At 45.8% G+C, this 25,880-nt stretch overlaps 1 protein-coding gene across 6 annotated transcripts in view; it reads left to right on the top strand.

Moving 5' to 3' along the window:
* The window catches only part of MTSS1 (MTSS I-BAR domain containing 1), a 209,722-nt gene that overhangs the window by 78,066 nt on the left and 105,776 nt on the right, over positions 1–25,880 (top strand). For 5 of the 6 annotated variants that reach the window (XM_068238011.1, XM_068238012.1, XM_068238009.1 and 2 more), the window contains exon 3: positions 1,530–1,603. In XM_068238011.1, the coding sequence (XP_068094112.1) occupies positions 1,530–1,603 (74 nt within the window). Of the gene's footprint in view, positions 1–1,092; positions 1,178–1,529; positions 1,604–25,880 lie in introns of those variants that run through there. The other variant, XM_068238013.1, reaches the window with a different exon arrangement.

The following is a 25,880-nucleotide window of genomic DNA, read 5'->3' as shown; positions in this document are numbered from 1 at the left end:
ACTGGGACCTAGTCGTGGGCCAACCTCAATGTCTACTGGCCACCTTCCTCCCTTATAAAGTTCCCAGGTGTCCAATGGCCCCCCTCCAACTCCTATTCAGTTCCCTGGTGTCTAGCGGTCCCCTCTCCTATTCGGTTCCCTGGTGTTTAGTGCTTTCTCCCTTCCTCCCCTATATGGCTTCCCTGGTGATCTAGGGCTTTGCCTCCAATATAACTTCCCTGGTGGTCTAGAGTGGGCCAAACATAATGCAAGGTGGGGAAACCACTTGAGGGCCAAATTTAATGGCTCTGAGGGCCAGAGTTTGACATGTATGGTACATTTATGCACAATGGGGAAGACAAGGTGGACTTGGTTGATTCCTAAGGGCCCGTTTCCACTAGGGCGGTTTCACCGGCGATTCTGCAGAGTTTCCCCGCACATGATTCGCACCTGGAAACTCTGCCATAGGGGATGATGGTGCCGCGGCGGAATCGCTTGCGGGAGCGATTTGCCCGGAACCCCCCGCAGAATTCGCCGCGGAGGCTGCGAATCCCATAGCCGTGCATGGCACGGCTCATGGGATTCGCCTGGGATCCCGCCCACTGGCTCAGTGCGGCGTGCGTCTGCGAGACGCACGCCGCACTAGTGGAAACGGGCCCTAAGAGATTTAATGCTGAAATCGATCAGGAATCGGCCTGCTGTGTATGGGCAACCGACTGATCTCTCTCTTGGTCTAAAATGCCTATCATTACTGATGTATGGCCACCTCAAAATACCACTATCGCAAAAATCGTAAAATACATGTAAACACACAAATAAGAAACGTGTTTCTTTCAGAGTAAAATGAGCCATAAATTACTTTTCTCCTGTGTTGCTGTCACTTACAGTAGGTAGTAGAGGTCAGACAGAACTGACAGGTTTTGGGCTAGTCCATCTCTGCATGGGGGATTGTCAGCAAGGCTTTTATTCTTAATAACGACATTCCCTGAAAAAGATTTATACTATAATGCTTGTGTTTAGTTTCAAACGCAGTTAGTAAATGGCAGTTGCTCTGTCCAACTGCCAAAAAGTGTGCAGTGAGCAGGGCGCAACTGCCATTTACGAACTGCGTTTGAAACTAAACACAACCATGAGAATCCCCATGGGGAGATGGGCTAATCTAAAACCTGTCAGTTCTGTCAGATTTCTACTACCTACTGTAAGTGACAGCAGCACAGGAGAGAAGTAAATTTTGGCTCATTTTACTCTGGAAAAAACATACTACTTATTTGTATGTTTATATGTATTTTATATTTTACAATCTTCGCCATAGTGCTCCTTTAAGTATTTCAGAAAAGTATTCCAGCCAGCAGATCGGTTTTACAGAATAGCTTTTTCACTTTTCTATGAGCATTGCGCCGTGTGCATTTTGTGCTTTGTAATTCTATATATTGCTGATTGTAGCGTTTCTCCTGGCAGTGCTGTGTGTGCAGGCTGGTGGGGAGGCATGATCTATTGACTGAAGAGCTATCCATCTAACCCGCCATTCCTCTCTGTCTCTCTCTCTGCAGGACTACGGTCGTGGCAGCTGCCGCCTTCCTGGATGCCTTCCAAAAAGTAGCTGACATGGCAACCAACACTCGCGGTAAGCAGACCAGCGCCTCCAGCAAATGTCACTGTTAACACCGTCCTGTCCAGGGCGCGAGTCGCGCTGTGCAGTATGGGGCATCAGCTGATGGGGAGAATGCAGTGCTTGCAGGGTGATAGGCGGTAGGGTGACAGAACTGCATTCGGCTGCATCTTGTACTTCTCTCTTGTTTCTTCCACGTTTGACTTCTAGTGTTTTGAAACTCAACATTTCCTCTTTGCTAAAATATTATTTACAGCATAAAATCTACTACCACAAAAAAAATGTAAAAAAAATTGTAGAACAGCAGCATTACACACATCACTTTGTGTTTGTTCAGTGGAAAGTTCCTTGCTTCAGTGGGCAGCTTCTAGCTGCATCCAAAGAGGCGATAACATTATCTTTTGTTTACATTCCTTTGTCAGCTACAATTTGTAAACATTAGCCAAGTGCAGAAACTCCGCTCTCTCTCTCCTTCCAGTATGTGTGCAACTGAGAAGTGATCACTAGATTTTAAGATATAAATACAGCAGCTAGGCAGTAAAATGCATTGGCAGCTTTCAGAGTAGATAAACTGGATTTTGGGAATTTGTAGACAGACATTATTACTGTGCACAAAAGCAAATATGATAACTGTATGGGTAATAAAAAGTAGGAAAACACATTTTTATTGACTGTTATGTAGATATAATCTACATTTGTCTGGTCTTGTACACACATTCGGTATTAGTGCTTGTTCGTACATGACTTTAAAAGTACTGAGTGCGGGCCCCGACCATTCCAAAATGGCTTATTGCAACTGAATTACAACCCTCAAAATCTTAGATCAAAAACACTCTAATAACTTGGTCACCCTCAAAGTCCACCTGAGAACCTTTGGAGACAGAGCGTCATGTCATGCTGCCCTTACACTTTGGAACTCCCTGCCATACCCAATCAGGAGGTCTCCATCCATGGAAGCATTTAAGCCCACACTGAAAAACCACCTGTTTAGTCTGGCATTTATGAACGCATAACTATGAAATCGCCGACAGGAGAGTTGGGTGCAGGGTGCAGCCGATATACGGCTTACCCTGCTCCTGCACAAGTCCCGTCGGCGTTAATTACTATTCCTCCTCCAGGTCCACGTGCATGGTAGGGAATGGCGTAATTCAGCTGCCAGCTAGTGCTGGCGGCCGAATTACTGTGCTTTAAAAGTAAATTCAGCTCCGTCTTCTGACGGCGTGAAGTCACTTACTAAGTGGCGCTATAGTCGTAATTCCTATAACGGCCTATGGTGGCGCCGGCTGTGCCCAAACCTCCTGCGCTGTATTGGACGTGTTCGTTACTGAACACCTGACTGTTTCCTCTGTAACAGTCCAGCCTGCAACCCTGTACTGATCTGAGACATATCTATGCACTTTGAGTTCTATGGGAGAAAAGTGCTTTAGAAATGTTATACTGTATTATGAATAAAGGTGGAGTTGCTCTTTAGGCAGATTAGTGTTTGCTCTCACCCTTGTGAACTCCTCTGTGTTGGAGCTGAGCGCTAAGAGGCGGTGACAGTAGCCGGAGGCTGCATCTGCTCTCCAGTCTCGCTCTTATCCGGGTGACCCAGCAGTCAGCACACTGATGATTGTGTCGGTGTCCGCAGCGGGCGGCGTGAGAGAGATGTGGCGGGAAGGTGTCAGCATGTGAAAGGCCCCGTGTAACGCTCTGCCCATGACTGTGAACCTCCGAGGGCCTCAAGCATCGCACCCGGCTATCGGGTCCTCGCCGTCCAGCAGAGCCGCTTCCTAAACTGTTACATGACCGCTGAACTCCATAGATTATTTATCAACAGATTTCTTTGAGTGCTAACCCTCCATTTATAGAAGGGCAGACGGCTATTTAAAGTGGAGCTGAACTTTTGCACAGGACCGGAGGAAAACGGAGAGAAATACGCCTTGTATGTATTTAGAGAGTTTAGCCTGTCTGATTTCCCCCTCATCTTTGACTAAACACAATTTGTAATTTAATCTCTCTCCTTTGTCACCTGACTGCCTCGGCAGATAAGCTCATTTGAAAGCACAGGATATGAACAATATTTCTGCTTCTATGAAAGCAGGAAGTAGAAACGGTGCAGAGTTATTGCAGGATTTGTATCCGATGTAACACATTTTTTTTCTTTTAGGGCCCATTTGCACTTGTGCCGCGCGCGTCTGCACTTCCGAGTCTGCGGGTACGCAGACGAATCCCATTAGCCATGCTATGCAGCCTCCCGCACAACTTCAGATGGAAATGCCCAGCGAATCGGTAGCGCAAGCGGTTCGGCCGGCGGCGCTATTCCTTCGTATGGCAGAGTTTAGCCGCGCGATTTGCCTGCGGGGAAACTCTGCGGATTCGGCCAGCTTTACGCGCAAGTGGAAACGGGCCCTAAAGGTTATTATGCTGTTGTGTAATCTTTTAAAGCAGAGAGGAAGTTCTGAGTTCAGGTCCATTTCAACAGAAAAAAAAAATCTAATTCGTGGTGAAAAAATATCTGGCAGTGATCCGCAACTATTTTCAGAGCTACCGCCCTTTTTAAAACCCTTTTCACGAAAGGCCTAAAATAATGTGAAATGTTGTTCTGTGGCAACAAGTCAAAAAAATTTCTAAAAAGACCTTGTCCAATCCAATATCTGATTGTTTACAGCAGACCTGAACTCAGAACTTCCACTCTGCTCTAAATGATAAGAAACAGTATAATAACCTTTTAAAGTAAAACATTTGTTACAGCTGATACAAATCCTATAAAATAAACCTGCAGTGTATCTACTTCCCACTTTCATGGAAGCAGACGTATTGTTAACATCCTGTGCTTTCAAATTAGCTTATCTGCCGTGGCAGTCAGGTGTCACAGGGGAGAGATCAAATTACAACGTGTGATTAGTCACAGATGAGGAGGGGGGGGGGTTTAGACAGGCTAAATTCTCTAATTACATACAGGGTGATTTTTCCTTCTGTCCTGTGCAAAAGTTCAGGTCTACTTTAACTAATTCTTTGCAGAAAAACTGTACGGTTACCTTTACAGAGCGATGACCCTCCTTTTTTTTCTGAGTGAGATCATCGGTGTCATTGCTTGTCTGTTTCACTGATGTGATCAATAAACGAGCTTTCTGATGATCAGCGGTGCCTGTTCTGCATTCTATTGGTGACCTTCTGCTCCTGACAGTGACCGTCAATTTGGGCACGCTGGCCTGTCTCTATTGCATGGGTGCTTCTCCAATCTAGTTTTGACTGCAGTTCATTTGGGACATAAACAAGGTTTATTTTCTGCCAATATGGTATCTGATTGTTTGGGTGATCCTTTGCAGAGAAATTGTACCGTTAGTGGGCACCTTTACAGAGCGTCATCTGTCCTTTTTCTATGAGTGAGATCAGCGGTGCAATACAAGGGACGACCACTGCAGTATAATGCATGACTTCCTGTGTTGCATGCTGGGAATGGGGTCTCCAAGGGAAGATTAACACAGGTCAATAGCAGACCAGTTATGCAAATCATATTACATTCTAATTGACAAGTAATCGGGGAATAGCGATCAATGCTCCACTGGACCTCAGTGACCTCAATCAGATTGCATGAGAAATGAAATGGAAAAGATTTCAGCACCCCTCTGCTGGTTTTGCACTCCTCGATTCTGCATGAAAATGTACAGCTATTGATCCAACCCGATGTCCGATCTGTGAACATTCATATTATCAACTCAATCATATGAGCTTCATATCAATATCAATTTAACATTCCATAAACTGACCAAAGTCAGGGCTGGTGCACACCGGAGCGGTTCTGAAGCGTTTTTTAAAACGCTTGCAGGGGGAAAACCGCTTGGGTAATGAAAGTGAATGGGCTGGTGCACACCAGAGCGGGTCGTTTTTTTCACATACGCAAACTCGGGGGCTGCAGCATTTTTTAGATTTCTGAGGCGTTTCTGCCTCAATGTTAAAGTATAGGAAAGTGGAAAACAGCTCTGAAAAACGCTAGATCAGAGCGGATTTCCAGACGTTTGTTACAGAAGCTGTTCAGTAACAGCTTTACTGTAACAAGATTTGTAGTCTGCTACACAAAAATGTCCCCAAAAAGGCTAGGCATGTTTAGGGCTCTTTCACACTACAGGCAGCGGTGAAAGGCTAAAACGCTGCGTTTTGGCTGCAGGCGTTTTCAAGGCGTTTTGAAGGCGTTTTAACGCCTATACATTACAATCAATTGTAATGAGAAACGCCGCGGTAGGCCCAGAAAAAGCGCCTGGGAGCGTTGAATCGCAACGCTCCAAAACGCAGCGTTTAGTGTGAATGGTAAAATGAAAGTCTATGGACTTTCTTTTACCTAGGAAAACGCCAACTTCGGCCGTGGCGTTAAAACGCCGAAAAATCCCTCTGGTGTGAAAGGGCCCTTAGAAAACCTCTCTAAACATGCCTAGAATCACTCTGAAATCTGCTTCAAAAACCTTTAGCGTTTCGCGGATCTGCTAGAGGTTTTTGTTGTGCACGGGGCCAAAGTCAAGTTTATCAACTAGCAGGGCGATGATCAGTAGATCCACTGGCAGACCCTATCAAAGCCATCGAAATCTCCCTATCTTTTTAGGTTCTTGCTCTGTGCCTACAATTGCTTGCTTTGCAGGGAGATGACAGTTGGATGGCAGTCCCTATCCCAAGCCCATTGTTGTCGCCATGGTTGCAAGGAAGCAGTATCTGAGTTTGTTGAGTATTTTGGAATTCCTTCACAAGCTGGAAATTGGCTTAGATAATTTACCGGTATTTGTAATAATTTTTTTTAAAGGACAACTGTCGTGAGAAGAATATGGAGGCTGCCATATTTATTTCCATTTAAACAATACCAGTTGCATGGCAGCCCTGCTGATCTATTTGGCTGCAGCAGTGTCTAAATCGCACACCAGAAACAAGCATGCAGCTAATCTTGTCAAATCTGACAATGTCAGAAACACCAGATCTGCTGCATGCTTATTCAGGGGCTATGGCTAAAAGAAATATGTCGGCCTCCATATCTCTCTCACTTCAGGTGTGCAGTGTTGGAAACTGGACTAGTCTGATGTAGCAGTGGATGCACGTGATTGGTCCATTGGTCAAAAGGCATAATTTTATATAAAAAATGTGCATTATTTGGGAATTAGTATTTCATAACCATGGCTAGTAGGCAGAGAGACTGAGGCATCACAGATGGCTATTACAGTCCATCCCCAAGCTGAGACCCAAGAATACTAAGCAGACTTTTATTCAGAATGCCCAAAAGTGACATTGGAAAGGGGTGGGGCATAGACATACAGGTCTCAAAATAATGCAGACTGCAGCTCTGGCAGTCCACGCAGCAGCCAGCTGCTGGGAAAGGGGTGGCTGGCCTGGTACTTTAAATGTACTTTATCTAAAGGACAACTGAAGCGAGAGGCCTAAGGAAGCTGCCATATTTATTTCCTTTGAAGCAATACCAGTTGCCTGGCTATCCTGCTGATCCTCTGCCTTTAAAATACTTTCTTTTTAAGCGATGCGCATTGCCTGGCTGCCCTGCTTATCCTCTGCCTCTAAGAGCTGGAACCCACAGGAGCGCTTTTGGCAGCGTTTTGGCAGCACTGCGATACGCTAGCAGTTTGCCAAAACGCTGGGCTAATGGTAATGGATGGGGCAACTTCCACAGGAGCGTTTGCGTTTCCCAGAAACGCAAACGCAGGACCTGCAGCATTTTGGGAGCGTTAGCGCTTCAATGTAAAATATTGAAACGCTAGCAGAAACGCTCAGCAAAACCTAAACTGAGCGGTTTCGCTAGCGTTTTGCGGTTCAGCACACTGTAACAAAATTAAAAATAATTCACAGGACCAATCAGGATAAAAACGCAAAACGCTACGCGCCCGCTGGGCAAAAAAATACAATGTTGCAAAACACGACCAAAAATGCGCATGAATCTGCTTGCAAACCGCTCAGACAAAACGCTATCGGTTGCGTTTTGCGTTTGCTGATTTCAGTGGGTTCCAGGCCTAATACTTTTAGCCATAGACCCTGAACAACATGCAGATCAGATGTTTCTGACTGAAGTCTGACTGTATTAGCTACATGCTTGTTTCAGGTGTGTGATCCAGATACTACTGCAGCCAGAGATCACCAGAACAGCCAGGTAACTGGAATTGTTTACCCACTTAACAACCGCCTAACACTGATAGGCGGCGGCGGCAGGTCGTAAGTGGTTTTACATGGAGGCCTTTCCATGTCAGTTCACAGAGGGTGTCTCCGTGAACAGCCTGCGAGCCTCCGATCGCGGCTCGCAGGCTAAATGTAAACATTGTTTACATCCATTCGGCGGGGCTACGCAGCAGCGCCGTAAAGGAGATCGGCGATCCCCGGCCTCTGATTGGCCGGGGATCACCGGCATCTGATAGGCTGAAGCCTATCAGAGGCGGCGCAGGATGGATCGCCATCCTGTGCCGCCCATAGTGAGGAGGGGAGGGAAGGGCAGGGAGGTGGAAAATTGCTGCGGAGGGGGGCTTTGAGGAGCCCCCCCCCCCCCCCCCAATAAACGAAAATAGCCGGTGGCGATCAGACCCCCCCAGCAGGACATCCCCCTAGTGGGGAAAAAAGGGGGGGGGGGAAGTCTGGTCGCCCTAGCTGCCTGCTGATCTGTGCTGTGGGCTGGAGAAACCATGCAGATCAGATAAAACAAGCCTGGTCCTTGTCGGGCTGTCCCGTTTACCCTCCTTCTCCTAATACTTTAATAGCCATAGCCCCTGAACAAGCATGCAGATCAGATGTTTCTGAAATCTGACTGGATTAGCTGCATGCTTGTTTCAGGTGTGTGATTCAGCCACTACTGCAGCTAGCAAGATTTGCAGGACTGCCAGGCAACTGGTATTGTTTAAAGAAACAAATATGACAGCCTCCATATCCTGCTCACTTCAGGTTCCTTTTAAACTTACCTAAAATTAGCATACACCTTTGATTATCACATCTGGCTAGTATGGCAATCTTTTCTTACTACTAATTAGCCGTTAATTAATTGGCCCTGGTAAAGGCATTTGATATGAGGGCTTGGATATCCTGTTCTCCTGCCTCTTTTCCCCGGTATTTACTCCCCTCCCTTTGCTTTGAAGGTCGGGTATTAAGGCTCATTTATGCATTCGTGTCAGACCTGAATTAGTGCTGCTTTGATGAGCCTCGCACAGGGTGATGGAGGATGCAGTCACCATGGCAACCAGCTCGGGCTCACCGTCCAGCGCCGATAGCTGCTAGGCGATAGGACGAGGAGGAGATGGAGAGGGGGGGGGCCTGCGTGAAGCCAACGCTTTGTGACAGAGCCAGTGCCTGACCGCGCTGTGCTTCGTACCTCCCGGCTCTGCAAATGGGAGACAAGTCACTTTGCATCGGGAAAACAAGGGATGATCCCCCCCGCCCACCCCCTTTCCCCGGTACCTATAGGCGATCGAGCAATACTGCGACATCATTCCGCCGCATTGTTTGTCCGTGACCTGAAAATACTTCTGCCATTTCAGCCTGAAACTCTGGCAAGCACCAGTCTGTTACTGGAAAGATGTCGCTTTTATAAAAAGACTACTAATAAAGTTATGGGCCAGAATGAAAAAAAAATGTATATCAGGTTGGATAAGTGGCAGTCGCTGTTGCCTGGCAACACTAGAGTCCCAGGTTTAGATCCCATTCTATAACACTACCTGCATGGAATCATTGCTTTGGGGTTTGCCCTGGGCCGCTGGTGCATACATGTAAAAAGGGCGCCCGGAAATTTGGGCGCTACTTCCGGTAGTTAAATATCGGTAAATGATACCGATATTTTACTACAGTTTAACCTAACCCTATTGTCGCACAGAACCCTCCCTCTACTGATGCCTAACCCACCACTCACCCTCTAATGCCTAACCACGCCTTTCCGATACCTAACGCTAACCGTTGCTGCTTAGGGTCCTTTTACGCTATATCAGTTGCTGTCAGTTGTAACTGAAAGGACAACTGATGTGCAAGGTAATGTCCATGTTTCCCTATGGCCTTTTTCAAAACGCTAAAAAACTGAAGCTTTTTTACAATGCATGGCTATGGAGCGGATAAAAAGCATTAAAACACAACGCAACGCATTAAAGAGACCCTGTAATGAAAAAGTTTCCCCTGGGGGGTACTCACCTTGGTAGGTGGAAGCCTCTGGATCCTATTGAGGCATCCCCCGTCCTCCTGTGTCCCACGGTGGTCTCGCTGCAGCCCACTTAATGCACAGCCGACAATTTGTCAGGCTGTGCAATATTTACCTTTCCCTGTTCCAGCGGGGGCGCTGCTGCGGCTCGCTGCTCGTAAATAGGATGAAATGGCCGATCTCTGTCGGGTCAGCAGGAGACTTGCGCCTGCGTAGCAGAGCGGACCCGACTGGGAACGGCCATTTTTGCCTATTTTCGAGCCGAGTGCCGCTACTGCTCCTGCGCTGGAGCTGGGAAGGTAAATATTTACATGGTCGCCGTTTGGCGAGCTCTATCGCTGACACCGTGGGACGGGATGGGGGAAGCCAACTGTCAAAAACTGGCAGGACAGAACTGGAAATCTTTTTGTGTGAATCAGGCCCTTATCTGACAGTTTCATTTGTTGGCTGTTTTTGTTTTGATGCGTGGCTCCTCTCTCGTGGTGCTTCTGTAGGTCATGTTTTGGTAACCGGGGACTCTGGTATTGGCAGTATAAGTTTGCCCGGTGTTTGGCTTTGCATGGCTCCTCTCTCGTGGTGCTTCTGAGGTGATGTTTTGGTAATTGGGGAACAGTCGGTATAGACTCTGGTATTGGCAGTATAAGGTTGCTGGTGTTTGGCCTTGTATGGCTCCTCTCTCGTGGTGCTTCTGTAGGTCATGTTTTGGTAACTGATGACTCTGGTATTGGCAGTATAAGATTGCCTGGTGTTTGGCCTTGTATGGCTCCTCTGCCACGGTGCTTCTGTAGGTGATGTTTTGGTCATTGGGGAACAGTCGATGTAGACTCTGGCAGTATACAGTGGCCTGGTGTTTGGCCTTGCATGGCTGGTCTCCATGGCGACGGGCCTCTGTTCTATCTTCTGTGTGCCCAGCCTCCGATCACCTGTTGTGAGGAACCCGATATGCCGTCAGGCCTTTCATTACTAACAAAGAGGCAGACGCAGGGACGAGCAGTCCCGCCGCTCAGCCATATCGTTGTCCTGTTCAGCCAGGTATGACACACACTGCCTCAGTCAGCTGGAGGTATATGGTGCCTTTGTTCATCAAACAAACTGTCCAGACAAAAGCTGCATGCTGTTTTGGTTATGGCCTTGCAAAATTTCTGTGTTTCTTTTAAAGGACCACGATCGACTGCGAAAATGGTAACATTTAAAATGCATGTAAACACATTCAATAAGAAGTACATTTCTCCCAGAGTAAAATGAGGTATACATTACTTCTCTCCTATGTTGCTGTCACTTACAGTAGGTAGTAGAAATCTGACAGGTTTTGGACTAGCCCATCTCCTCATGCGTGATTTTCAGCATGGACATTTTCTGCATGACCTACAGAGCAGACCCATGCTTCCCTATGCACCTGGCCACACCCATATGTAAACATTTCCCAGAATGCAGAGTAGCAGACATACAGAGCAGACCCATGCGCCTGTCCACATATCTGTTTTTCTCGGTGTCCTCTTTATCCGTTATACACAAAGAACAAACCTGGGCACAATGTTTTCATTCAGCAGATGTTACCATTCATCTGACAGAATAACAAATGTCTGCTTGTGACAGACCCCCAGAGCACCAGTGTGAACGGAGCCTGCACAGCCCTCCGAGTGCCAGAGAAGCCGGCAGGCTGCTAGCAAGAAGCGTCATCAGACTCCTACATTTCCCTTTTTAAAGGGACTCCAAATACCTCTCATGGGAATGCCTTTAAGCCAGACGACTTCCAACAAAGTCGTGCTATGACCCCTCTGGGGGAGCCTCTTGCAATGGCCATGCGTGTCACTTCCTCTGCCTGCTTCATTCAGTGATGCACTTCTCTAACAGAGAAGAAAGGGGTGACCCGGAAGTTATAACATAGCCAAGATGGCAGCCGCGATATTTAAATGGAAATCGAACAAAAACTATTTGGTGTAGAATGGCGATTCAGGCATCAAATGAACGAGGAGAGCACAAGCTACAGAAAGGTGTGCATCTTTAAGCACTTTGCAGTACTGGTCAGTCTTAAAGAGAGACTGAAGCGAGTATAAAACTCGCTTCAGCTCTTATATTCAGCAGGGGCATGTGTGCCCCTGCTAAAACGCCGCTATCCCGCGGCTAAACGGGGGTCCCTTACCTCACAAATCCCCTCGTCTACTCACGGGGATCTCTTCCTGTTTGAGGCAGAGCTAATGCACGCAGCCCTGCCTCACACGCGTCTATCAGCGCGTATCTCCGCCTCTCCCCCGCCACTCTGTCTTCCTTCGCTAAGAGGGGCGGGGGAGAGGCGGCGATGCGCCGCTGATAGACGGCGCTGAGAGGCAGGGCTGCAGCCGTTAGCCCTGCCTCAACAGCAGCAAAATCTACGACCAAGTTGGTCGTTTATTTTGCAGGGGGGGGATTTGGGGGGTAAGGGACCCCCGTTCAGCCACGGGATAGCGGCGTTTTAGCCGGGGCACACATGCCCCTGCTGAATATAAGCACTGAGATTTCTTCTCGCTTCAGAGTCTCTTTAAAGGCATGCCCATGAGAGGTGCTCGGAGTCCCTTTAAGCTGCACTTTTTATAGTTAATTGTAATAGGATGGAGATTCTAAAACCGCCTTCCATGACTACCTCAGGCCGCACCTTCCATTCATGCAGGCCGCGCCGCAGACACGCCACCCTCGGCTGACTAGAGAGAATTGTCCTATTCGCGTGCCTGTCGCCGAGACGCTTGACTCACATTTGTGTGCTATTAATGAGCGTCTCCCAAAATAGCTGCTTGATTTGCCTGCTGCTATTTATGTTCTTCTCTCTTCCCTCCCCGGTGCTCAGGTGATAACTGACAATTCCTCAGCGTACTTCAGAGAGTGTGTGGGCTTGTTTGCATACTACTCAGCCGGCCCCGATGACTGTCTCCATAACGACAGCCGCCGTCCTAGTACAGCGCTGAGCGATCTCGGCCCGGGATACTCTGTGCAGACCAGGCACAACGGCTTCCTTCACTCCAAAAGTTTCCTTATTTTTCTTCCTCTTTGACTTGCTCTCCTGGTGTTAAAGGAACCTGAAGTGAGCGGTATATGGAGGCTGCCATATTTATTTCCTTCTAAACACTACCAGTTGCCTGGCAGCCCCGCTGAGCTCTTTGTCTGCAGTAGTGTCTGAATAACACCAGAAACAAGCATGCAGCTAATCTTGTCAGATCTGACAATGTCAGAAACACCTGATCTGCTGCATGCTTGTTCTGGGTCTATGGCTAAAAGAATTACAGGCAGAGGATCAGCAGAATAGCCAGGCAACTGGTATTGCTTAAAAGGAAATAAATATGGCAGCCTCCATATCCCTCTCACTTCAGTTGTCCTAAACCTCCTGATCAGGAACAGGTATGCAGGCCAGTCGGTCTGACTCTGTTCCCTGCATGCCTTTTCCAGGTGTAACTCCATTTTATTTGAAGCCAGGACATCAGCATGAAGTCCAGGCAGCTGGCATTATTTTATTGAAGCTATATTTCTTTATACAGTTGCTCTCCAGAACTCCCCCATATGTTTGTGTAGAAAACGTTAAAAAGATCAAAGTTCTGCTTCAGGGAGAAACTAGGAAGATTGTCTGAACCTGAATCTCGACTCTGAAACAGATCTAAAAGGGAAGTTTTTAGAAGTCTGGAACAGCTTTTCCTCCTTTTTATTATAAGCAACACTGAAGTAAGAAAAGAAGAGAATAAACCCAGACATAAAGCCGTGTCCAGACAGAGTGCGATGCTAAAAAATGGTAATAAGTGATTCTTTCTGGTGCCGTTTTACTTCCTGTACCGGTGTCCCCAGGCATTCACCTATACAGGTGAACATCTAGAGACATCTGTGGCGCCAAAAGGATAACAATCACTAATAAGTTTAAAATAAGAGGAGGTCTAGGTGGGCTCACCTCCTCCAAACAGACACAAGATACTGTTGATATTATTCAACAAAAATATTTATTTACATACTCCAGAAAGTACAACGCGTTTCGCAGTCATATCCCGCTTCCTCAGGCTATGAACGGAGCATATAGCTCATGCAAGTCTGGTATTAAGCTCTGTGAACAGACAGAGGCGCTAAGCTTGATACCAGACTTGCATAAGTTATATGCTCCGTTCACAGCCTGAGGAAGCGGGATATTTATTTATTGTATTTATAAAGCACCAACATATCACACAGCACTGAACATTAATTTAGGTTACAGACAATATTTAGGGGTGACAAACAGCAATATGACAATACAGGAATACAAGAAAACCAGATCACACAGCACAATATGAGTACCAGGTAATGCTTAGTCAGTCACTGGATGGAGCATGGAGATTAGGCAAGTTAGGTTCACTCAGATGCATAGCATGGGTGTACGGTAATGGAGGTGCATGATCTGGTAGGACACAAAAGTAGGAGGAGGACCCTGCCCAAAGGCTTACAATCTAGAGGGAGAGGTAAGGACACGAAAGGTAGGGTAACAGATTTCAGCTGTGGGTTTAGAGCACTTGTGAGGGGTAGTAGGCCAGAGTGAAAAGGTGAGTTTTGAGGGCTTTCTTGAAGATGTTGAAGGAGGGGGCTGCCCTAATGGGTGGAGGTAGGGAGTTCCATAGTGTTGGAGCAGCTCTTGAGAAGTCCTGGAGGCATGCATGGGACTGTGTGATGCGGGGGGCGGTCAGGCGAAGTTTATTGGAGGAGCGGACTGAGCGGCTTGGTGTGTACTTCTGAGTAAGATGGGAAATGTAGGTTGGACAGGTTTTGTGGACAGATTTGTAGGCCAGACACAGTATCTTGTGTCTGTTTGGAGGAGGTGAGTCCACCTTGACCTGGAAAAGAGCAAACAAAGAGGAGGATCCCTCTGAAAAGCCATGCTGACAGATATAATTGTTGGCTAGATATTGAGAACTGGCATTTTTGGTGGTTTAACACAATCTGTACTGAGGATTTTATTCTGTTGCTGTTACATGTCTATAAGGGTTGCGGAATCGTACATCCTTTGCTATAGTGGTCCTTTGTGTGCATGTTGTGTTTTTTTAGTACTGCTTTATGAAGAGTTGGCAGCGTGAGGCAGACGTGTTCTGTATAAGGGTGTGGGAATTCCACGGAACCTTTGAAACTTTTTGTTTTGAATTGGAAGCAGCGTTTCTCCAATAACAGGAAGGCTGGGCTGCCGTGTGTTTGTGCGCGCAGCCCAGGCGTCCTAGCTGCGATTCCTCACACAGCAGCAGATCCTGGCCTCCGACGAGGTGGAGGGCGTCGGGCGAGCCCATGTTGTCAGGAACGTCTTGTGAGAACTTGTCTTGCGAGGTTGAGGGAAAGTGGGATTGTTTTAGTTGGAAAGTGAAGCATGTTTTGTCCACTCAGTATCCGTTTCGGATTTCTCTGTCCTATGCCTGTACAGAAGCACATGCAAAACACCACAATTACGTCTTCACATAGAATTGGTTGATTACTAAAAATGGGCTAATTAAGAGGAATTTAAATGATGTATTTATATAGCACTAACATTGTCTGCTGCACTTTACAGAGTACATAGTTACGTCACTGACTGTCCTCAGAGGAGCTCACAATCTAATCCTACTATAGCCATAGTCTAATGCCCTACATTATTATTATTATTATTATTATGTATTAATATTGTGCTGACATCTTCTGCAGTACTTTGCAGAGTACATAGTCATGTCACTGACTGTCCTCAGAGGAGCTCACAATCTAATACCTACCATAGTCAGTCTACTGTCCTACCATATTATGGGCAGCACGGTGGCGTAGTGGTTAGCTCTCTCGCCTTGCAGCGCTGGGTCCCTGGTTCGAATCCCAGCCAGGGTACTATCTGCAAAGAGTTTGTATGTTCTCTCCGTGTCTGCGTGGGTTTCCTCCGGGCACTCCGGTTTCCTCTCACATTCCAAAAACATACGGATAAGTTAATTGGCTCCCACTAAAATTGGCCCTAGACTAAAAAAGTACTTACACTACATAATATAGATATATGGCAATGGTAGGGATTAGATTGTGAGCTCCTTTGAGGGACAGTTAGTGACAAGACAATATATATATATATACACTGTACAGCGCTGCGTAATATGTCGGCGCTATATAAATACTAAATAATAATAATAATAAAAATTATTATGTATTTATATAGCACTGACATCTTCTGCAGCACTTTACAGAGTACATAGTCATGTCACTGACTGTTCCTCAGACTATGATTAGACTATGATTAGTAGTATGATTAGATTGTGAGCTCCTCTGAAGACAGTCAGTAACATGACTATGCACCCTGTAAAGAGCAGCAGAAGATGTCAGCCTTATATAAATACATAATAATATGGTAGGACATTAGACATATGAATGTAGTATGATTAAATTGTGAGCTCCTCTATGTCCTACCATATTATGTATTTATATAAAGCTGACATCTTCTGCAGCACATTACAGAGTACACAGTCATGTCACTGACTATCCTCAGAGGAGCTCACAATCTGACCTCTACCATAGTCCTAGTCTAATGTCCTACCATATTATGACAGTAATACAGTAATTTCCTGACTGGGGCACATTGACCTCCATGGCCAGTGTATGTGGACTGGCAGGAATACCTCGTTCCTATTGATGTGAGAGCTCATGTATTTACTCCTCATGGTTTCCCAGAATACCCCTCCTTGCTGTTGAGCAGGTCATATTGACTCTGGCTTGTTTAGATGAGTTCTGCCTGTGTGGCCTATGGCTGGAGAATCTCCTCCGGCTTTGTATTGATGGGACACAGGTCTGTGCAGTGTGTGTTGCTGAGGAAGTTGTGGCTATTGTTCTGTTGTCTTCCAGGCCGGCCACAGCTGGTGCATTGTGGGGTAATGCTGACTTCTTTATTTCCGCAGTGTGGACTTTCCTGAGTGCTCTTGTCTGTGCAATGTGTGCATAACATCCATTGTGTATTCCAGTTATAGTCACTGGTGGGAAATACAGGTCTAGTGTGGAAGAGGAGAGCACAGGCTACAGAAAGGTATGCATCTTTAAGCACTTTGCAGTACTGGTCGGAGTCTTAAAGGCATGCCCATGAGAGGTGCTCGGAGTCCCTTTAAAGAAAAACATTGCTTTGTTACAGCTGGTACAAATCCTACAATAAATCTGCAGTGTGTCTACTTCCTGCTTTCATGGAAGCAGGCATATTGTTAACATCCTGTGTTTTCAAATTAGCCTCTCTGCCGTGGCAGTCAGCTGACACAGCTGAGAAATAAAATTACGGTGGTGATTAGTCACAGATGAGGGGGGATTAGACAGGCTAAACTCTAAATACATACAGGGTGCATGTCTCTCTGTTTTCCTTCTGTCCTGTACAAAAGTACAGGTCCCCTTTAAACAATCCTAGGCGTTCTGGTTCACCATGAGCCTGCTGGGCAATCTGTAACACTTTTGCTTGGAAGAGTCTTATCTTGGTTATCCTGCTTATAGCCCTCCTCTGCGATCTCTTATCAGAAATACCAAATTAGGAATTTGTTTCAGAGTCGGAGCTGTGAGTGGATGACGCTGATGTTGGACTGAGTTGGCGAAAGTATCCTGTAAGTTCATTACATGGAGAGAGATCTGCATAGCGCTGTGTGTGGGGGTGCTGGATGGTATCCCAATACTGTACGTGTGTACTGAGTGCATGCGCACGTGTCTGTGTGTGTGTGTGTGTGTCTGTGTGTGTACTGTGTGTGTGTGTGTGTGTGTACTGAGTGCATGCGCACGTGTCTGTGTGCGTCTGTGTGTGTGTGTGTGTGTACTGTGTGTGTGTGTCTGTGTGTACTGAGTGCATGCGCACGTGTCTGTGTGTGTCTGTGTGTGTGTGTGTGTGTGTACTGTGTGTGTGTGTGTGTGTGTGTGTACTGAGTGCATGCGCACGTGTGTGTGTGTGTGTGTGTGTGTGTGTGTGTGTGTGTGTACTGTGTGTGTGTCTGTGTGTACTGAGTGCATGCGCACGTGTCTGTGTGTGTCTGTGTGTGTGTGTGTGTGTGTGTGTGTGTGTACTGTGTGTGTGTGTGTGTACTGAGTGCATGCGCACGTGTGTGTGTGTGTACTGTGTGTGTGTGTGTGTGTGTACTGAGTGCATGCGCACGTGTGTGTGTGTGTACTGTGTGTGTGTGTGTGTGTGTGTGTACTGAGTGCATGCGCACGTGTCTGTGTGTCTGTGTGTCTGTGTGTGTGTGTGTGTGTACTGTGTGTGTGTCTGTGTGTACTGAGTGCATGCGCACGTGTCTGTGTGTGTGTGTGTGTGTGTGTACTGTGTGTGTGTGTGTGTGTGTGTGTGTGTGTGTGTGTGTGTGTACACTGTGTGTGTGTCTGTGTGTACTGAGTGCATGCGCACGTGTCTGTGTGTCTGTGTGTGTGTGTGTGTGTGTGTACTGTGTGTGTGTCTGTGTGTACTGAGTGCATGCGCACGTGTCTGTGTGTGTCTGTGTGTGTGTGTGTGTGTGTGTGTGTGTGTGTACTGTGTGTGTGTGTGTGTACTGAGTGCATGCGCACGTGTCTGTGTGTGTCTGTCTGTGTGTGTGTGTGTGTACTGTGTGTGTGTGTGTGTGTGTGTGTGTGCTGAGTGCATGCGCACGTGTCTGTGTGTGTCTGTGTGTGTGTGTACTGTGTGTGTGTCTGTGTGTACTGAGTGCATGCGCACGTGTCTGTGTGTGTGTGTGTGTGTGTACTGTGTGTGTGTGTGTACTGAGTGCATGCGCACGTGTCTGTGTGTGTCTGTGTGTCTGTGTGTGTGTGTATACTGTGTGTGTGTGTGTACTGAGTGCATGCGCACGTGTCTGTGTGTGTCTGTGTGTGTGTGTGTGTGTGTACTGTGTGTGTGTGTGTGTGTGTGTGTGTACTGAGTGCATGCGCACGTGTCTGTGTGTGTGCATTGCAAGTCCAATATCAGGATCAAATTATATTAGCAGTCAGTTAAAGAGGAACTCCAATGAAAAAAGTGCTTGATTTTTACAATAATTATTTATAAATGATTTAGATTTTAGTGTTTGCCTATTGTAAAATCTTTCCTCTCTCTGATTTATATTCTGACATTTATCACATGGCGACATCTCTACTGCTGGCAGGTGATGTCACTGGAAGGAGATGCTGCTTTTTTTTTTGCAGTTGAAAACAGCTGTTAATTCCCACAATGCAACAAGGCTCCCACAGTGTGATGTCAGCACCATGGTCCTGACATCACACTATGGGAGGGGTTTCAACACTATATCAGCCATACAGAGCCCCCTGATGATCCGTTTGAGAAAAGGAAAATATTTCTGGTGGGAAAGGGGGTATCAGCTACTGATTGGGATGGAGTTCAATCCTTGGTTATGGTTACTCTTTAAATCTAGCCTAGCTTTCCGAATCCAACTTCTATAAATCAGGGCTTTGATAAAGTGGACCTGAACTCAGAACTTCCTTTCTGCTCTGAAAGATAAGCAACAGCATAATAACCTTTAAAGAAAAATAAAGTGTAGAGAAACCGAGAGCCCAATATAGTGTAGTATGTTAAGCATAAATGAAATAAAGGTTATCGTGAGAAAATTATACTCACAAACATGGGTTACCACAAAGGCAACCACTGTATAGGCAGGTGAGGAGATTAGACCTGACCTCACTCAGGGATAAGAAGTCACTCTCTGTAGATGCGAAAGGGGGTAGATCACCCCTCCACCAGGTAGATCACCCCTCCATCAGTCTGAGGCGCTACACCTGCTAATGCCGAAATTCTGTTTTGTCCCCACGTTTATTGCCTGATGAAGCGGGCTGGGCCTGCGAAACGCGTTGCACTTTTTTGAGGGTACTATTTAATAAATGTGATTGCTACTATTCAGACAGTCTTTCGTGTCTGCTTTATGGAGGTAAGTCCACCACTTCCTCCCAGCAAATTTTAAAGTTTTTATCCGCTTTTATCCTGCTGGCGCCTCTGTTCTCCTACTGCTTTAAAGAAAAGCATTTCTTTGTTACAGCTGATACAAGTCCAGCAATAAATCTGCAGTGTCTACTTCCTGCTTTCTTGGAAGCAGACATAGGGTTAACATCCTGTGTTTAGAAATTATCTACTATGCCGAGGCAGCCAGCTGACGCAGATTAGAAATCAAATTACAGTTGAGATTAGTCACAGATGAGGGGGGATTAGACAGGCTAAACTATCTAAGTACTGTATATACAGGGTGCATTTCTCTATGTTTTTGCTTCTGTCCAGTGCATAAGTTCAGGTCCACTTTAAAGTGGACCACAGGACAAATGGAAAATATATCGAAATACACTCTATGTATTTAGATAGCTTATCCTAATTTATCCTAATTTCCCCTCATCTGTGACTAAGCACAAGTTGTAATTTGATCTCTCCGCTGTCAGCTGGCTGTCTCGGCAGAGCAGCTAATTTGTAAACACAGGATGATAACCCTATGTCTGCCTCCATGAAAGCAGGAAGTAGACACACTGTAGATTTATTGCAGGACTTGTATCATCTGTAACAAATGTTTTTCTGTAAAGGTCATTATGCTGTTGCTTATCTTTTAGAGCAGAGAGGAAGTTCTGAGTTCAGGTCCACTTTACAGCAAACCTGAACGTACAAAATGACCTGAATACTATGTAGTGCTGTGCCTCGCAGTTTTCCTCACCACCCTGCCCTCTGTTTCCTCCAGCGCTTCTCCTGTTGACGGTTTCCTGTGAATCTTGTAATGTGTTCAGCTGGAAATGGTCTTCTCTTTAGCCGCACAGCTGTGGCCGTGGACAAACGCATGGTCACTGAGCAGTGAGAGGAACCTCTTTCCTCTATGCATGAGCAGCTCCTTGTACTAGGCATGCACGGTTTGTGAAATAGCGCCTGCTAAGTATTAGCGTGTTCATTCATGGCCTCAGCTCCACTGCAGGAGTTCTACTGAAGATGAGGACACTCCTGAAAGAATGGAGTCTGAACATGTTTACCTGATCAATAATGTAATATACTTGCATGACTTCTGTTGCTTGTAGTGGTAACCTGTCGGTGGTGTCAGATTTTAATTGCTTACTTTTTTTTTTTTTGTGCTGTAGTGCTTCTCTAAAGGCTACCTTAGTGCAAAACCAAAGTAAAAATGGGGGGGGGGGGGGGGGGGAGATTTGCCGCTCTGCGCATGTGCACTATGTAGTTGTGATGTAGTGTGCATGCGCATAGCATTTCCGTCCATGGGCAGTCAGCCGCGAGCACCCCGACCAGGAAGTAAGTTCGGGGGATCAGTACATGGTAACAGAGGGAGGGTGAGGGGTGGCCATGCTGAGAGCCCACTACACATGCTTGCTCCCGTGTTTTCAAATTGTTTTTGCTCTGAAGTATCCTTTATCAAACCGAGAACGTCACGTGTTTTGGAAACCCCTCAGGGTGTTTAAAGTGTCCCTGTAATGGATCTGTGCATAGGAATCCACAGAAGTGCTTATTAAAAGCACAGATTGGTCCTTACCGTGGAAAGATTTCCGAGCTATGTGAATACTGTAGGTAAAATCATTTTTTTTTTTTTTTTTTTAAATATAGCTTTGCTTGCCTGCAGCCGTGCACCACTCATACAGAGGGAAGACTCTCTGCACATTGCTGTAGAAAAGGAGGTCTGGAAAGCCCACTTCCTGTGACTTCCAAGCCTTCAGCAGGCTTTGCCAGCATAGTGACTGACAAACGTTCCCTCCCATCTTTTGTGCATAAAACTGAATATGTAAGAGATGGGCATGTGCAACCCAAAGAAAAAAAATGTGCAAAGCTCCGCCTTTGTCACTGCCCCCGTCACCACCTTCAGCCACAATTTTCTTCTGCTATGCGGGCAACATAGTCTGGCTTTTATGGTTGCTGCTGCTTTTGCTGTCACATGGTCACTCCTGATTGACCCGCCCACCAGCTAAATCTACAGAAGGCAGAAAACAAACTGTGCTGCAGTGGCAAACACATACGACTTACGGTATTTTATCCACTCCTTTTCTTCTGTAGACTGATTTTCTACTGCTATTTACCTGATTTATATTAGAATTTGCCTTGTTTGTTTTTGGATTTAGTTGTCCTTTAAAGATGAACTCCAGTGAAAATAAATGTAATAAAAAAAGTGCTTCATTTTTACAATAATTATGTATAAATGATTTAGTCAGTGTTTGCCCATTGTAAAATGTTTTCAATCCCTGATTTACATTCTGACATTTATCACATGGTGACATTTTTACTGCTGGCAGGTGATGTAGCTGCTGCTTGCTGTTTTAGCAGTTGGAAACAGCTGTAAACCGCTATTTCCTACAATGCAACAAGGTTCACAGACAGGAAACTGCCAGGAGTACCATGGTCCTCAGAGGGGTTTCACCACAATACCAGCCATACAGCGCCCCCTGATGATCCGCTTGTGAAAAGGAATAGATTTCACATCTAAAAGGGGATATCAGCTACTGATTGGGATGAAGTTCAATTCTTGGTCACGGTTTCTCTTTAAGCAGTCCGGTGTTATTAGATGATAAACGCCCCCTTACACTGCTAAAGATCATCTGTATGTAAAGCGCCTCTCCTTATGCAGTACTGATCCTATTACATCAGCAGAGACATGAAAGATTAATGGGCAGGTTTTATGTTGCATGAAAATGAACCCAGAGGAGTCGGGTCACCTTACCTCTGAGCAGAGAGTAGCGGGAGGTCAGTGGGGCGCCGGGGATGATGGGAGGGTTCTGTGCCTCCTGCCTCACTGCTCTCGCTAGTCTGCTGCTTATGTAACCACTGAATGAGGTGACAGCCCAGCCGAGGGGAAGAATGCAGCTGAGATTACTGATCGGCCAAAGATTCAGGGAAACTGTGGCAGCCATTATCACGTAGCCTCTTAGGCCCCGTTCACATCTAAACTGCAAAACTCCGGCTTTGCGGGAGTGATTTTCCCACGATTAACGCAAAAAAAAAATCACTGGACACTGCGGCGGTTTTGGAGCGATTGCGATTAGCGATGCTTTGCATGCTAATCGCGAACCGCCAGCAAACCGCTGCATGCAACACATTTGTGGTTAACGTTAACCGCAAGCGTGAGACCGCAGTGAGAGCAGTGCCATGTGTTACATATTGTAGCGGTTTGCCTTGAGCGGGAATCGCGCGATTCCCGCTCAAGTGAGAACTGGCCCTTAAAGGACACCTGAAGTGAGTCAAAACCCTGGAACAAGTATATGGCTAATCCTTTAAAAGCTGAGTCAGAGTACCTGATCTGATGCATGCTTGTTCAGGGTCTATGGCTAAATGTATTAGAGACAGTATATCAGAACTGCCAGGCAACTGGTATTATTTAAAGGATACCCGAAGTGACATGTGACATGAGATAGACATGGGTATGTACAGTGCCTAGCACACAAATAACTATGCTGTGTTCCTTTTTTTCATTCTCTGCCTGAAAGAGTTAAATATCAGGTATGTAAGTGGCTGACTCAGTCCTGATTCAGACAGGAAGTGACTACAGTGTGACCCTCACTGATAAGAAATTCCAACTATAAAACACTTTCCTAGCAGAAAATGGCTTCCGAGAGCAAGAAAGAGGAAAAATAGGGGAATTTCTTATCAGTGAGGGTCACGCTGTAGTCACTTCCTGTCTGAGTCAGGACTTAGTCAGCCACTTACATACCTGATATTTAACTCTTTCAGGCAGAGAATGAAAAAAAGGAACACAGCATAGTTATTTGTGTGCTAGGCACTGTACATACACATGTCTATCTCATCGTGTCACATGTCACTTCGAGTATCCTTTCAAAGGAAATAAATATGGTAGCCTCCATATCCCTCTCACCTCAGGTAACCTTTAAAAGACAACTGAAGTGAGGGCAATATGAAGGCTGCCATATGTATTTCCTTTTAAACAATACCAGGTGCTTGGCTGTTCTGCTGTCTCTTTGGCTGCAGTAGTGTCTGAATCACACACCTGAAACACGCATGCAGCTAATCATGTCAGATCTGACAATAATGTCAGAAACACCTGATCTGCTGCATGCTTGTTCAGGGGCTATGGTTAAAAACATTGTTAGGTACAAACTACACAATTTTTTTGACAGACTTGCTGTCAGATCGTCTATTTCCAACAGTTCTGATCTGATTTCTGATGGATTTTCTGTTCACTTCTATGGAAAATTGATTGGAAAACCGATCGGAAATCAGATCGGACCTGTTGGAAATAGTCGATCTAACAGTAAATCTGTCAGAAAATTGTATAGTGTGTACCTAACATTAGAGGCAGAGGGTCAGCAGGACAGCCCGGCAACTGGTATTGCTTAAAAGGAAATAAATGTGCTTCCATATAACTCTCACTTCAGTTGTCCTTTAAATTGTAATTCCATGTTTGATGAGCAATCTGTATTTACAGCAGTTCTTTTTTACATGCTGTTAGAATAATTGGCACACATTCCTTCCATGGGCCCTTTCACACCAGAGGGATTTTTCGGCGTTTTAACGCCACGGCCGAAGTTGGCGTTTTGCTAGGTAAAAGAAAGTCCATAGACTTTCATGTTACCTTTCACATCTAACTCGGCGTTTTGGAGCGTTGCGTTTCAACGCTCCCAGGAGCTTTTTCAGAGCTGTTTACAGCCGAAGTTGGCTGTTGGCGTTTCAATGATAGTCAATGGAAAACGCCAACTTCAGCGTTTTCAAGGCCTTTTCAAAGCGTTTTACAGCTATCTTGTTCACTTATTTTTATAGAAGAAAAAAAAAGGACGTTTTCATATGGGCTGTAAAACTCTTTCAAAACGCTTTGAAAACGCTTTGAAAACGCTATGTATTGGCGTTAAGCAAAAGGCTGACTTTCAGCCTTTTCTACCGCAGCCTCTAGTGTGAAAGAGCCCTGTGAGTTTGACTCGCATGCTCAGCTACTCTGCAGTGATTGTATCAGACTCTGTCAGGACTGGGAGTGTCGGTTTCCTGCCTGATACTCAGTTTCTGCAAGTGTGGAAAACAAGCAACAACCATTGCTGCTTGTGCCAAGAGTGACTCATGGTCACATTTTTGGACTGCAAAGTACAATTTAGATGTGTTTTTTTATGTTTGAGGATCTGTGCTGAAAATATTGTAATTAATAAAATTTCTACTTTTTTTATTACAATGTTTATTTGTAGATTATTTAGTCAGTGTTTGCCCATTGTAAAATCTTTCCTCTCCCTGATTTACATTCTGAAATGTATCACTGGTGGTCACCTCTTTAGTCCGGTGTATGTGGAATGTTTGTTTAGGGAGAGTTCAGAATCCAGTACAAATAATACCTGGTCTCACAGCATGTTCGGGGGGAAGGAGGGCTCCATTTCTCCTAGCTAAACAGCCTAGGCTGTGACATCACTGGGAGGGTGGGGCTACATACATCGATACTTCTAGCAGTAGATATATATTGGAAGTGTTTCTGATTCTGCAACCAGGATAATTACTGTAAAAGTAGCTATACTGAATATTTTACTACAGTGTCTTAAATCTCAGATATACTCCATTTGCCTCATGCAGTGAGGTAAGAAAATCTAAGAATCTCTCCAAATGTTTGAAAATAGACTTATCAAGACAAGTGGGGAGTGAACTGGAACAACCAATCAGAATGTGGGCGTCCTTTGAATACTGAATCCTGATTGGTTGTTCTTAGCTGTATTTTGCTGCTGGTTTGTCTGCTTGCCTTGACAAATCCTCCCCATTATACATACTCCAGAGCTGACTGTAACTGGACCCTTCCCATCATGCACTGCTCGCATAATAGGCCCCCCAAAACCTTTTGAGAGTCAGAAGTCAATGTGAGCATGATGAATTGAGTGCTATTATTTGGCTGTAATTGGCGAGAGCTCCCAGGGAGCAGCGTGCGATTTCCACCCGGCATTGTTGGACAATGCTGACATCCTTCCTGCTCTTCCCATGGAATAACAATGGCCGTATTTGTGTAACTGGACCCGGGACACTTTCTGTGAACTCCCTCCAATGTTGCTCTTTACATTTCCTCCATAGCAGATACTGCGGAGGGTTATTTTGGGGTTGCTTCTTCTTCCCTTTAATGAATGATTTCCCCGGTTTTAAGAGGAACCAAAGGTGAGAGACCCATGATGGCGGCCATATTTATTTCCTTTTAAATAATACCAGTTGCCTGGCTGTCCTGCTGATCTCTTTGGCTGCAGTAGTGTCTGAATCACACACCTGAAACAAGCCTGCAGCTAATCCAAATTGACTTCAGTCAGAGCACC

Source organism: Hyperolius riggenbachi, chromosome 5 (assembly GCF_040937935.1).
Source record: "Hyperolius riggenbachi isolate aHypRig1 chromosome 5, aHypRig1.pri, whole genome shotgun sequence".
Lineage (NCBI taxonomy): Eukaryota > Metazoa > Chordata > Amphibia > Anura > Hyperoliidae > Hyperolius > Hyperolius riggenbachi.
Note: the sequence above shows the minus strand (reverse complement) of the source record. Positions and strands in the feature narration are given on the sequence as shown.